General features: G+C 40.0%; 1 protein-coding gene across 1 annotated transcript in view; it reads left to right on the forward strand.

The window, feature by feature from the left end:
* scamp2 (secretory carrier membrane protein 2) overlaps nucleotides 1-13,083 on the forward strand; it is a 17,417-nt gene extending 4,334 nt beyond the window's left edge. The window contains exons 2-9 of the mRNA XM_040134261.1: nucleotides 1,270-1,347; nucleotides 1,678-1,764; nucleotides 2,999-3,110; nucleotides 4,251-4,379; nucleotides 5,049-5,208; nucleotides 6,092-6,193; nucleotides 9,277-9,394; nucleotides 10,716-13,083. Coding sequence (XP_039990195.1) covers nucleotides 1,270-1,347; nucleotides 1,678-1,764; nucleotides 2,999-3,110; nucleotides 4,251-4,379; nucleotides 5,049-5,208; nucleotides 6,092-6,193; nucleotides 9,277-9,394; nucleotides 10,716-10,865 — 936 coding nt within the window. The 3' untranslated portion in view covers nucleotides 10,866-13,083. The remainder of the gene's footprint in view (nucleotides 1-1,269; nucleotides 1,348-1,677; nucleotides 1,765-2,998; nucleotides 3,111-4,250; nucleotides 4,380-5,048; nucleotides 5,209-6,091; nucleotides 6,194-9,276; nucleotides 9,395-10,715) is intronic.
* Nucleotides 13,084-14,371: the final 1,288 nt, after the last annotated feature.

Below are 14,371 nucleotides of genomic sequence, written 5' to 3' on the forward strand. Positions count from 1 at the left end.
TCTTTTCGGGTTGTCTGTCCGTCCGTCCTGTCCATCCATCTGTCCGTTCTTCCCATTCTTGTGAACGCAATATCTCAAGATCACCTTGAAATTTCTTCTATAAAGACTTAACAAACGTTCCCTTGGACTCAACGTCCAGTAGTCCGTCCCATTCTCGTGAGGGCGATATATCAGGAACGTCTTCAGATTCGGCTCAAATGTTCAGTTGGACTCAAGGATGAAGTGATTCGAATTCGGTGGTTAAAGGTCAAAGGTCAGTGTGACATCACAAAACATGTTTTTGGCCATAACTTAAGAATGCTAATTATGATAAAATACAAGTAATACCTCCTTCAATGTTTTTAGTACATATATAAGTCTGGACAGATGTGGATGTAAACTGCGACTTGAGTGGTTGGTGGAGGTGCACAAACCACGAGGCAATAATTCTAGTTTTGTTTGTTTTTTCAAAGATCGGATATTGGGGCCGCTGTGGGTCAGGAGGTAGAGCGGGTCGTCCGCTGACTGGAAGGTCGGTGGTTCGCTCCCCAGCTCTTCCAGTCTGCATGTCGAAGTGTCCTTGGGCAAGATACTGAACCCCAAATTGCCCCCGATGTATCAGCGCTGTATGAGTGGGTGTGTGAATGGGTGAACGTGGCAGTACTGTGAAGCGCTTTGAGTGGTCGATAAGACTAAAAAAGGGCTATATAAGTGCAGTCCATTTACCATAGCAAGTCTCATGGTTAAAGTACATTTGAAGTCCACTTAATGTTAAAAGTACCTGCGCTCCAGGTGCTGGTCGGGTGCAAAAAAAGGGCTTTTCGCACTCTGAAAAGATTTTTCGGAATTCTCTTTTATTTTTATTTATTAACTTACATGGCTGAGCACAGAGCAAGTGGTCTTGGTTTAAAGACCTTGGACAGACAAACCATATTGCACTTCAGGCATTTCTACCTACCCAACAAGACCAATGCAGGTGATTAGTACTGACTCATGTCAATCAGACACTGTGACTCAATTTGAGAGTCAGTATAAAAGAATTTTAACTGCTTAAATTCAGTATCTATTGTTCATTGACGTAATTGTAAGATTATGTTTATTGGTAACTTGTTTATGACTTTGCTTGCTGTTTTGCAGTACAATTTCATTTTGTATTTTTTTGTTCTTCAGTTATTCACTGGTTTAGCTCGGTCCGGTCTTTGTCTTGAGTCTCTCAGGTATATTTGTAGTTTGTGTGTATGGTGATTAGCTGAGTGACTGATAATGATGACGTGTTTTATTGTTTTCCAGGATCCTTCTGTCACACAAATGACCAACTCCAGCGTAGAACCAGTTGACCAGTACAACCCTTTTCCTGCCCAGACCACAGTAAGACATCTGAAACCAGTGTCATTATCTTTATTTTTTTTGTATTCCTTTTGTCTTATGTTTTTTTCTCACTTTTTCTCCTCTTGTTTGATCTTGATTATCATTCCCTACTTGCCGTTTTGTCTGCATGTTATAGTTTTGTTCTCTTCCTTGTTAATCTCCTGTTTTTTCTTTCACTTACTCTTTTCCATCCTCCTGCTTTCTCTCACCCTCCCTAATTTTCATTCCATTGTCCATCTTCATTTTCTTGTTTGTCTTGGGCTTGTTGTCTCATCCTTGCACATCTCCTCACAACAATTGTCATTTATTTGATCATTATTATTTTTTCAGGGTGGCCTAGCGACTCATACAGCTCCAGCCTCCACCTCACCCTACCAGCCCGCTGTGTTACAGCCTTCTACAGAGCCCAGCCCACAGGTGAAACATATTAGTGGAGACTACATACTCGCTCTTTTTTGCCAAACACTCCATTAATCTGCTGCAGTTGAAAAATACTACGTTGACGTAGATTAAGGGACAGTGCTACCCTGGATCTGATGTCAAATACTGTATATTCTATTGCAGCTCTGTTATTATGCACACAGTTGGTACAGCTATATGCCTCAGTTTTCTACAAAATAAAGCCAGTACAAAAAAAACAAAACACAATGAACCCAAGAATGCTTAGCAAATTCAGAAAAAAACAACAACAAAAAAGCACAAAGGGATAGTGTTGAGTTCATTCCTCTCACAATATTCTCCTCAAAAAAATTCAAAGGATGATTATGCCAAAGATTATAATAAAGGTGTCATGAATATGAGAGAATTTGTGTTCCAGCATTCAACAACACACTAATGAGTCTAATGTGGGCACTACCATCACAAGATCCAAAAATATACCTCATATGTGATACCTGAGACGCAACTAAACCATCTTTTATCAACCTTAAAGGATTATATGAACCTTGGTGCGGGCTTCTGGGCCTGTTGGTAAAACAGTTAATAATTAAAGGTCAAATGATGACCCCTAAAAGGTATAACAGACAAAACCCACCTTTTTTTTTAAGAGACCTGGAGAGGTAATGTATGGTATTGCTGTTTGGCCCATGGCACAGCTGCATTATTAAGGTTGTTTACTTAGCAATTACTTAGAAATAAGATTACAGAGCTCAACATCATCTGATATATATATATATATATATATATATATATATATAAAATTTTTATTTTTTATTTTTTTTTTAGCCAACAGTTTGCTTTTAGTCCTCTGCATGTAATTCCTATAATTACTGGATGTGGCTAAAGAGCTAGCCAGCCTCCCAGTACTGAGAAGTATTACCTGAGGATGTTTGGTGGCTACACTACATCTACTCAGTTTATACAATATTACAATGAGCCTCCCTATTCCACTTGGGATCTCATAAATTTTTTCACGCATAGCACTATAGATCACCTGTGTCCTTCCATTTTCTCCCTGGTCAGACATCAGATATGATGACCTTGAATATGTATTTTAAGAGTAACATACAGTATGATAGCCTTTTAAAAATGCCTCTATAAACACTTGTGTATAATGCGAGTTGCTGCCCTAAGGTCACCAAAGTCGCCGAGATAAATTCCTGCACATCTAATGCGTTTGTTGACTGATGTGTTTCTGACTCTCCTTACTCAGGCGACTGCTGCTGCAGCTCAGGCCAACCTGCTGAGGCAGCAGGAGGAGCTGGAGAGAAAAGCTGCTGAGCTGGACCGCAGAGAGCAGGAGCTGCAGAGCAGAGGCCCGACAGGTCACTACAGACAAAACCTCTCCTCTGTTCAGTAATATCAGAAGCAGCACATCTTACTGAGACAGGGAACACGTGCAATGTGTGAATTACGTATCAAAGTGCAAAATATAAAACTTGCTACGTGAGAAATTACATCCTTGCACTCAGGATGTGGAAAGAAATGCTCTGATATCCACTTGAACAGGTGTGCAAGGGAACACGCACTCACCCAAACACAACTTTTTTATTATATGATATTGTGGCAGAGAATTAAGTTCATATTGAAGTTGAAATCGCAAAACAATGCTGGTGGCACCTAATGGCAACTACAGATGTTGCATCACCTTTCAGTTTGGTTTTACGTTTACATGGATTTTCAACTTTGTTGTTCGCTCTGTGTGGAGTTAATGTTGTCGTTGGAAAAACTATAGCCTCCATTTACAGTGTGTTCGCCCCACTGTTGTTCTGAATAAGTTACTTAATTAAACAAACGTATTATCAGTCAACATAAAAATGCTGAATTGCGCCCACAGATTATACATTAGACATTTGTCTTTATTTTGACAGTAAAATAAATAGAAATAATTGTAATATAATGTTATGTACAGATGTGCTTTTCTGGATGGAGGAGGCTAAATGCAGACACCATACACCAGCTACGTGAGCAGTGTTGTATATTGGTTTGTCCAGAGCCGAGGCAATCTATACACACACCACCATACTGTACTTGACCTTGTTACACATAACACTTTGGATATCTTATCTAACTGCCACAATGGCTACTTCCAAATAACTGCATTTAACCTGCAGCATGGTGAATCCGCCAGTCCTGTTTGTCCGCATGCTTATGTATATTACTGCTAAGCTGCTTAGTAAATGTCGGCCCTATGTCAATATAATATCCATAATAAAAATCTAACCCGCTAGAATAGAGATGCCACTGTATATTGACTCCCACACATTTGATGAATGAAGGTGTCACCAAAAAGATCCCCTGTCATTGAGAAATACAAGTTTGTAACGAGACTTCAGGGGTTTTACTTGTATGTCCACCATGATTTGAATAGAGCTGGCTCCCCCCTCTCCTGCGGTGGGGGATATCTTGTTTTGAAGACAAGCGCTGCCTTTCTAACAGCGAGGATATTGTCTCTTTGCTGACAGGTAAAGAGAACAACTGGCCTCCACTTCCCAGAAGCTTCCCCATCAAACCCTGTTTCTATCAGGACTTCTCAGAGGAAATCCCCCTAGAGTATCAGAGAGTCTGCAAGATGATGTATTATCTCTGGATGTGTAAGTACATAAAAGTGATGAAGGAATGCAGTAAGAATTGTTGTGTACATTTTTATGTATGTATTCTATGTATTAGCATTTTTACCTTTGTGTACAGAAAATGGCACTTGCCTCACTGAACAACATTTTAAAACTCAAATGTATTTTGATTCTATGAACTATTTTAATACTAAACCTCAGTGTGGCACCAGCATGCAGCTTATTGTGTTTCAGTAATCGGTACGGGTGTTCAGAGGAGCCGTAGCCACCGATGTCGATGTGCACGGTAGTAACGCTGCTGCTGTAAAAATGCCACCTTGTGGCAACATAAAAACTCTGCATGCAGATGAACCTGGTACCTGCTGACGATGTGGAGCATGGAACACTTAAGAAAATGTCTTTCTCCTTTTGTTCAGTCAGATTTCTTTAGTCCTTTAGTCCTTAGTCTATTCATTTTCACTGATTTATGACATGTCACCTTCTGGTTTTTAGATTAACTCCAGTTTGGTGTTAGCACCTCTAAACATTGCATCAAGGCTCCGTAACAGTTACTATAATGTTATTACAACAGTGGTATGTGCCTCAGTATTTACGGAGCCGTTTCTGTTTGCTGTATAAATTTAGATGACGCTGACATTACTGGTGTTATGAGTGTGATCGACATGTGGCTCTCTCCACTGTTTTCCCCAGTCAACTGTGTGACTCTGTTCCTCAATCTGCTGGCTTGTCTGGCGTACTTCACCATCGGCACGAACTATGGTGTGGATTTTGGCCTCTCTATTCTCTGGCTCGTCCTGTTCGCTCCCTGCTCCTTCCTCTGCTGGTACCGGCCCGTCTACAAGGCCTTCAAGTGAGTGTGCCCGCCGTCCCCTGCTAGATACACCAACAAGTGAGGCTCCTCGTGCCCGTTCCTTCCAGAGGAAATCAGCGTTAAATGACTGCGAGGAGAAATCTATTTCCTAAACCTATTTCATGCAATTACAATCACTATGTTTCCATGCCAACCACTCATCTGTGATTATGGACAACACATACAAAGTTATTTGAGGACTTTTTTATTAGAGCTCCCTGGCTAGTTGTTTTATCCTGTGATGCACAGTAAGCCAAAGAAGAAGATGTAACTTGAAGACAAAATAATTTTAAGTGTTGTTATACATTTTACCAATAGGTACCTTATACATGTATGTTAGTGTTAAATCTAACTTACTAGTGTAGTAATGTAGTTTTCCTCATCTGCATTATCTATTTATTTAACCATGGCCATGGAAAATACTGTTTTCTCTTTGGTCTGCAGGTGTCTGTTAAAACTGTTTTTAACACCTTAATTGACGCCTCAAACAACACCTTCATTTCATAATTCAACCGCTGCACATAAATATAAGTCAGTGCACAAGATCCGTTGAACGGTAAAGTAGCTATAGCAACAAAATATATTTTTTGTGCTATACTGTAAGTTATTAGGCACCGCTAGGTAGAAGTAACGCAGTGCAATAGAATAGTCCTGCAATAAATCCTCCCTTCGTGATGGTTATGATGTTCAGTTTCAGTGAGAAACTGTTTTAGAGAGGTGTGGATTCAACTGTGTGATCATTCCGGAGGGTTTTGAGTTCGTGGTGCCGTTGAACCGTATTGCATCATATTTAATTTGCATTAATTGCCAGCGTTCCTTTGAAAATATTTCCAATAAAGTAAATGCAATATTTTTAATGCGCTGCGTGTGTTCTCATTTTTAGGACTGACAGCTCCTTCAGCTTCTTCTTCTTCTTCTTCGTGTTTTTCTGCCAAGTGGTGATCTTCATCATCCAGTCTGTAGGCATCCCCGGCTGGGGGAACAGGTGAGTCAAACACTGCATGTTCAACATCGACACATGGAGAGATTAGAAAACGAATTTTGAATTATATGGCACCCTCAAGGGTCGCGTGAACGCCAGGGGTAGGCAGCTAATTGAAAATTTCCATTTTGGCCTGATAAAATTCATACGATAAATGAAAAATATCCAATTCCAAATCACATTCATTTAGTTTGGAGATTTGGCCACCGAATGAGACTAAACCTGATTCATAAACACGTCCTACTGTGAATAAATAATACTTGGTTAGAATATAACCAAAACAAACTGTCGATTTATTCACGTCTGGTGAATTTAATGGAGTAATAACTAAGCTGAACACATTAATGACAATTAACGGGATTCATTGGTGATTTTCAACACTCCTCCTGACTGATTCGAAGAAATCCTCTATTTACTTGTGGTTCCTTGCCTTTAGTGTCTGAATTACTACCCGCTGGCCTATAAGCTGCTGTGCTCTCTCTTTTCTTTTTTTTTCTTTTTCTCATTTTCTGCATTCTTCCATCTCTTCTGACAGAGACTTTCCATCCTTCAGCCTCTAGCTGGCTGCCTCTCTGTCTGCTGGTAACTGTAAGTTTCTGCTGCTCACTGTCTCTGCTGCCTTCTACCAACACTGACCTTCTTCTTGCTTTGTCCGCGTAAACTTGGATTTTGGTTTCGGCGGAACGAGTTAAGCGGTAAATGGAGGGGCTTTACACTTAGTGAAACAAGCCAAGTATAAAACTGGCCAGGGTGCGAGTCAGATTTCAGAGGTCCCTTTTAAAAGCAGATGGCTGCTGTTTTAGAGGGCAGATGACTTGGCCTTTGCTTTCAGGCTGCTGGACTTTGGAAGGACCTACCTGATGAGTTCAGGCCGTTCACTCATTTTTATATAATTTTTATTTTCCTCCTTTATCATTCTTTAATTTTCACTGTAATTTATGTTTGGTATGTTTGTACATTTTACTATTTCTTTTTTCTCTTTTTCATTTTATTTATTCCATCATAAGTACTTTGTGTTTTGAAATATTTTATCAGTTAATGTTGTTATGAATAGGAATGATAATAGTAAGCAAAGCCTGTTTTAAGACAAGTATTAAAAAGGAATACGCAAAGACACGTAGCAATCTAAGGCAGACATGTTTTTAAAAATTGATTCAAGGTTTAGATTTTTTATGACAATACTTACTTTCGAAAATCCAGAGCAGAGGTCTAAAAATGACAAAAATACGTAAATATACCTTCATGAAATAAGTAAAATATTGGGTCCAAAGTCTGATTGGTCGTCCTTCCAGCAGGTTCTCGCATCACTGCACAGACCCTCTGAAGCCCTGTTAGATTGTTTTTGATTTTCAATCAATTTACAAAAATTTCTAAAAACAAATTTTCACTTTGTCATTATGGATTGTTGATTTGTACATTGACGAGCAAAGATGGCAATTTTATCCATTTAAAATAAAATCTTCAACACGATAAAGAGTACAAAGAAGTGAAGGGGTCTGAAGACTTTTCTGTAGCCACTGGAACACCTGCCCTGATGCATCTTTGCATTGGCTAACATTACAAGCAAAAGCTGATTTCAGAATCCTCCTCCTGACTTAAAAGGCTTCAAACTGACCGGCTCCTTCCTGCATCTCCTGTCGCATTAGTTTTCTTGAGGCCGTTTTATTTAACTGCTCCTGGATTTAACAACAACCCTTCAGGGATAAAGCCTTTGTTCATCGAGCTCTTTTTACTCTCTTCAACCCCACATTAATTCTGTTCTTGTTGCTATATGAACTTTTTTTAAACTTTCCTAACCTCAGCCCTGTTGTTATGTTTGGGATTCTACCCCTCTGTGTGTGTGTGTGTGTGTGTGTGTGTGTGTGTGTGTGTGTGTGTGTGTTTTTTTTTTTTTTACATTTAAAGTCTCGTAGTTGTGTGTCTGATGTTATATTTTAACCTGTGGAGTGTGCAGACTCTTTTCGTGAGGGGCACTTTAAATATAGTGAAGTTGAATGTTCAAAAAAAAAAAAAAAAAAAACCCTTTCATTTCAAAATGGCACTTTCCAGAATGACCCTTGTCCGAGTGGCTCTTCATTTCCTCCTTCCCCTTTTACATTTTACAATGATACTTGTCACGTCATCGAGCAAGTTGCATAATAACAAAAAAGACATTCAAGGGGATCCTTTTCTGTTCTTTTGATATTTGCCGGCGTCGCAGTAGTGAACTAGTAGCTGTTCCTGTGCTGATGAGATGCAAATCAAGAAGCAGCGCAACTATAACAACAAAGGGGCTTTTTGGGATATTAACATGAAAATTCACCCACACTCTGAAATATGATTTATTTGATCTTTTAGAACATGGATTCATGTTGCTGTAATATCACTTTTATTATGTCCATGACCTATTTATTTGTATTTAATTCATTATATCTTTATCATGTTTTATTTAATGTGTATTTATTTGTTTATTTGGAATTGAAATTTTTTCAATTTATAAAAAACATAATGCAACACAACATATTACAGTAAGTCAATGAAGAACAAGTAAAAAAACAAATCTGGGCACATATAGTAGCGAATCCACATGACCATTAAAATAATTTTTTTGCCATAATTTTCCTTTTTTTTTTTTTTTAACTGAGGCGGATTTGTGCAAATTAAAATAGGATAATAGTTTTTCTCCTTTTCACTTAAAGTATCGTAAAATGTCTGCCCCCCACACATCACCAACTTTCCTAATATTTTTAGTCCAACTGTGATTCCCACAGCCCAAAGCCGGCAACCAGCTCATTTTCTGTCTGTGTCCATGCAAGTTGACTATTATCATGATGTTGATATTTTATGTAGAGTTTTATGAATTTTTTTTTTTTTTTTAAATCACAATTTTACGATTGCCTCCTCTTGCATCTTCTCAGCTTTTCACACTGCTTCTCCAACACACTCTTCTTCTCTCCCTAAACGTAACCAAACTCCCATCAGGGATACACGTGCACTGTATATGTACCCGTATACAAACGTTTCATGCTGTTGAAAGATGACGCTCAGTTTAACTAATATTGTTTGGATAAAATCACCTGAAACTCAATGATGTCTGTTGACTCCAGTGGCTGGATCAGTGCCTTCAGCGTCATCAGGGAATATAAGGCAGTGGGAGCCATCATGATCATAGTGGCCATCCTCTTCACCATGTGCGCCGTGCTGTCTGTCATCCTGCTCAAGATGGTAAGGGTTCATTCTCTCTCCTTCATATTTTCACTTCTAATTTTTGGGTCGGCAGCAGTTTCTCAGAGGGACTTCGGTACAGTTTTACTTTAGAGTTTGACCAAAACGAATTTAGCATGACAGCTCGTCCATTTTATGTTAATTGAGTATCTTTTCTCGGTTACAAATGCTTGATAACTGCTGAGGCTAAAACATGTTTGCACTGTTGTTATTGGGTAACGCTTTATTTGACGTGGGCCCATATTTTCCAGCTAATTTCCTGGAAACTTTCCTCATAATTTCTTAAACACTAGCTGGTATTTAGCTGCAAAGCAATGAAAGGCCTAAACGGTTTGGTACTAATTGTAAGGGAAGTGTAAAAAAATGTTAGCCGCTACAGTTATTAAGTACCCGCTTGTTATATTTGAGTTTTTAATGAAAGGATAGAAATTATGTAATAGGTAAGTGAAAAATAGTTCATAAACAGACATCATTATCCATCTGAGTTCCCTAGAAAGACAAACAAAAATTACAGCGGGACACTAGTTTTTAGCTAATGTTTCTCAAAAAGGAGTAAATGGTGCATTTGATGGGGATTATTTTCAGATGCAGATTAATAGAGAAATAAACTTTGGCTTTACAGACCATACTTGTTAGTAGGACAAATTCCTTGTTGTTTTCACTTTTTTCCTCTTTGGGATTTCGGGACAGTAAGAAAAATCCATAGCATCACCAGCCTTATCCTTTAACATACTAATGTTTAGAAAAACATGTTCCCCCTGGCCACCATAATTTAGTGTGACTGCACGAAACACAAAGTACAGCTGAAGGTGATGGAGAAGCCATTAGCTTTCTCGGCTATTCGCTCACAAACCATATTAGCAAAATGAAATTTTGACCCGCTCGTGGCCAAGTTACTCCAAATCATCCTCAGAGGAACACGAATGTCTTTACAAAATTTCTTGGAGATCCATCCAACCAATAGTTGTTGGGATATTTCAGTCTGGACCAAAGTGTGGGACCGACGTAACCATCCAGGGAGCTGTTCTGCTATTAACTATTGAGTTTCTATTATCAATCAACAACCACAGGACGTCCCCACTGTATTTCATAATCACTTTATGCAGCGGCTTGTCAAGATCTCAACCCAGTGTAGCTTTACACTGTTTGGCTTCGTCCAAAATCAAAGGGAGTGATTCCGGACACAGCCTTTGTCAGCACTGATACAAACGCAGATGTAGATCAGGGAAGAATTCAACGAAATATAGGCATTTTAGCTGTCACTCTCCCTCACCAGTGTGACCCCGGGCAAGCCATTTGCTCACCATCTTCTCCCCTTCAGGTCCACAGCATGTACCGCCGGACAGGAGCCAGTTTCCAGAAGGCCCAGCAGGAATTCTCGCAGGGCGTCCTCACCAGTAAAACCTTCCAAACAGCCGCCAGTGGTGCAGCTTCCTCCGCTGCCCAGGGAGCCTTCCAGGGAAACAACTAATGGTAGATCGAGCTAAAATAAGCTCCATTTAACAGGTCAAGGTCTATATGTTATCAGGTCTAGATGATTAACTAAACCATCCCCAAATCACTGAGGAAGTTTAGGTTCACTGAGAACTTGGCTGGCACCAAAGTTGCGGTGATTCTTCCTGGAAGTTATTGACACTCTGGGAACGGCTCCTGCCTTTTGGAGCCAGTGGCTGCAAAATTATGATCTAACCTTATGACGTATAGACCTTGAGCTAGGTGAGGCTACATTATTAGCCTCCCTCCTCTCGCCCTCACCATCAGTGCACATGTAGTTCCCCGGGGTTAACTGTGCTTTTCACAATCAGGCGCGTCTCCTGCAGAGTGACTTTGTCCAGCTCTGTTTGCGTGTAAAAAGCAGTCGTGGGGGAGAGTCACGCACGAGGTGCATTTTGAGGTGGAAAGCATGAATGAAGTTGACTGATTGCTATTTCATTGTGTCCTGGCTTTGTATATTTTGTGTTCACTTTTTGGCAATGCTCTTCAGTGTAATGTGTGACTGTGTGAGCGTGAGTGCCTGCGTGTGTGTGTGTGTGTGTGTGTGTGTGTGAGTGAGTGTGTGTGTACCTTCATGTGGGGGCTGTATGCTTGTGTATTTCCACTCTGATGGTGGCTCCAGATCATGTAATATAAATAAGATGAAGTGTTTCTGTTTGTCATTGATTGGCATTTTTTTTTTTCCTGTCTTGAAAAGCATTTCTCTCTATGGTTGAACCCAGTTTGGAAAACCCTTTCGTTTTGTGTGCTGCAAATTTCAATCTAACGGGGAAGAAGACAGATAAATCATATTGTGAATCGTAATCTCTGAGGCCTTAGATTTTTGGATATTACTCTTACTGCAACTACTAATTTAAATCTGGGGTCATTTATTAAATAAAGAAAAAAACTAAGACTGGACTGGCAGCCTCCCCCACCTTCAGACTGTAATACTGTGCTGTCAGCTTTTAAAACGTGCCTTTGACGTATGTCTGGAACCAAAATTTTGCTTTGCCTTTTTGTACAAAAAAAAAGCCACTGTGGTTAAACTGGTGGACGTGTTTTCTACCGAGTCTCACATGACAGTTTCTACTTAAAGATCACATCAGAGTGTTACGCTTCACTTAATTTCATGCTTGTAAACAGCAAATGTAATTCTTTCTTTATTCTAGAATACAGAAAGAATGTAATTTTATTTTACTTTAGGGCAAATTTTCTTGCTAAAGCAATAAACCGTTGTTGTTGTTTGTTTTTTTTTCTTTATCAGTATCACATTAACGGGTTTCGAAGCGGCTTCAGCTACATCTTTGAACACTGCCTTGCTCTGCAAGAGTTGTTTCCAAGGAAACCAAAGCAATACTCACTATAAAAATGGAAAATTTTGCCAGTAAAATAAATAGATTTACAGCAAGTAGATCAACACCAGTTCATACAGTTTGCTTAAATGGGCTCAGTCAATCCAATCTGAGACCTCCCTCTCTTCATTTCACTAATAACTGTAAATGCAGGAGCAGGGCCAGTTCATTTTTTCACGTATTCGGGATTTTTAAATGCAGCAGCAGCATATTCAGACGGGGTGAATCGTTTGAAGTGACGAGAGAATATCTCGGAGGTTTTTTCTCGGAATTCACGGTGCTCGAATGAGGTTTGATGGCCACGGGTTTTAGAGGAGAAGCGGGACGCGAATCCCAGAATTACCCGATGTGCGTCTGATTTGTAGTTTCTAGCAGAGCAGTGTGAATTTGCCGCAACGCTTACCTTCCCGAGATCAGACCCAGTGTCTCGTCATCGCCAGTGCACAGCTAAGGTTGTGCATTTTCACTTTTTCTGACAGATCATTTCACTTCTCAAAAGAATTTCAATTCTCAAAACTCTCCCCTAACCCCCTGTAAGACTACCACCCAGCTCTAAATTATTTGTGTACTGATGTATATTTTCTGTGTGACTTCTTATATGGGAAAACACGCATATGTGTGTTTTATTTGATGTACTGTTTTAAAACATTTGCTCGGATGTAACATATGTTGGCATTCCTAAAGAACAATTGCAAAACTCAGATAATCGGTGTGATGTTCTTGCAGCAGATAAATCAATTACCTAGTACAAGATTTGTATTAATTCACATATCTCTGTATGCATTGTATTATGAAAACAGAATTCAGTGCCTTCTGTATTTCAATATTGAATATAGCATCTAATAAAATGCTTTGCTTTCATTTAACGCCGTAAAATGTTTTTTTTTTTATCTATACGTTATCACAGTAGTTTGACAAACCTTCTGTATGTGTACAACTCTAGACATAAATGGGAAATCTCTGATGCTTTTACTTCGTCTCCGCCTGTAATTTAACTTTGTCGTATCCGGTTGATGAACAGTTCTCTGGCACTTTTTTTGCACAGGTGATATATTTAATCACCGTTTATGTTTCACCATATTGTTCTGTTCTTGCAAACATTCATTCTTTGTACCTTAAATCAAGAGAAGGGTTGATTTAGGTCACTTGAATGTGGAAGCGTTGTAAAAGTAAAGGCAAGTAATTTTTTTTGACTATCGAACGACGTCATGGAACTCACACATTTCTTTTTAGCAGGCTGCAGATTGTCCACAGGGGGGAGCTGTCTGGTCATCATCAGACCAGCTCTGCACATGCCAGCCGGCACCATCTTAACTCTATGGTCACATTACTTTTGCGCCCTGCAAGTACCTGCTCCGTTTCCCTTTCACTTCTGTTGAAGCCCGAATGACGGGCGCGTTCAAGCACGTGTTTCCTGTCTCGCTGCGAACTCCCTCTACCGCCCCCGCCCCCCCCCCCGTATAAGCACCCTGACACCGCCAATCCTCCTGCGGTGGAGCAACACTTCATATCTTAAAACTAGATTTTGACAAAGGACTTCTCCACAAGACCGAGCCTGATATTGAGCCAATAATTCAGGACCCACGGTAGTTGATATTTTACTTTAGTGGTGCAAACAACTTCACGCATTTATAACTAATCAAAATTACCAAACCCAGTGAAGATTAATGGATGTGTGACCTTTGGGGCCCCTCAGGATCCGTGGCCCCTGGGCAGTTGCCCTATTTGCCCTGTTCCTAATCCAGCCTTGTGGGTTGGCTCCGGCAGATTTGCAGTCACGTTTGTTCACATTTTGACTGAAAGGATGCGGCCGATGGAAACACTGATGCACTGTGTTTACCGTTTGGTACTTTATCACACAACCATTAAGTTTCAGGTGCTCTCACACACTCTTTAGTCTTTGATCGCTCAGATCCCTCACATCCACCATGAACTGCTCCAAGAAGCACAAGCTGAAGCTTGAGGAAAACGGCCGCCACAGCCCCCTGACCTGAACCTGAACATCGTCTGTGGGTGGATCTTAAACAGGCTGTGTGTGCGACTCTGAACTTGGAAATGGCTGAAAATTCATAAATCAGGAATAGAAAGACTCTTAGCCCGATTCAAAAATCAACAAAATTTGGAATTTGCCCGGGGGAGCCCAAACTTT

Source organism: Xiphias gladius, chromosome 8, assembly GCF_016859285.1.
Source record: "Xiphias gladius isolate SHS-SW01 ecotype Sanya breed wild chromosome 8, ASM1685928v1, whole genome shotgun sequence".
Lineage (NCBI taxonomy): Eukaryota > Metazoa > Chordata > Actinopteri > Istiophoriformes > Xiphiidae > Xiphias > Xiphias gladius.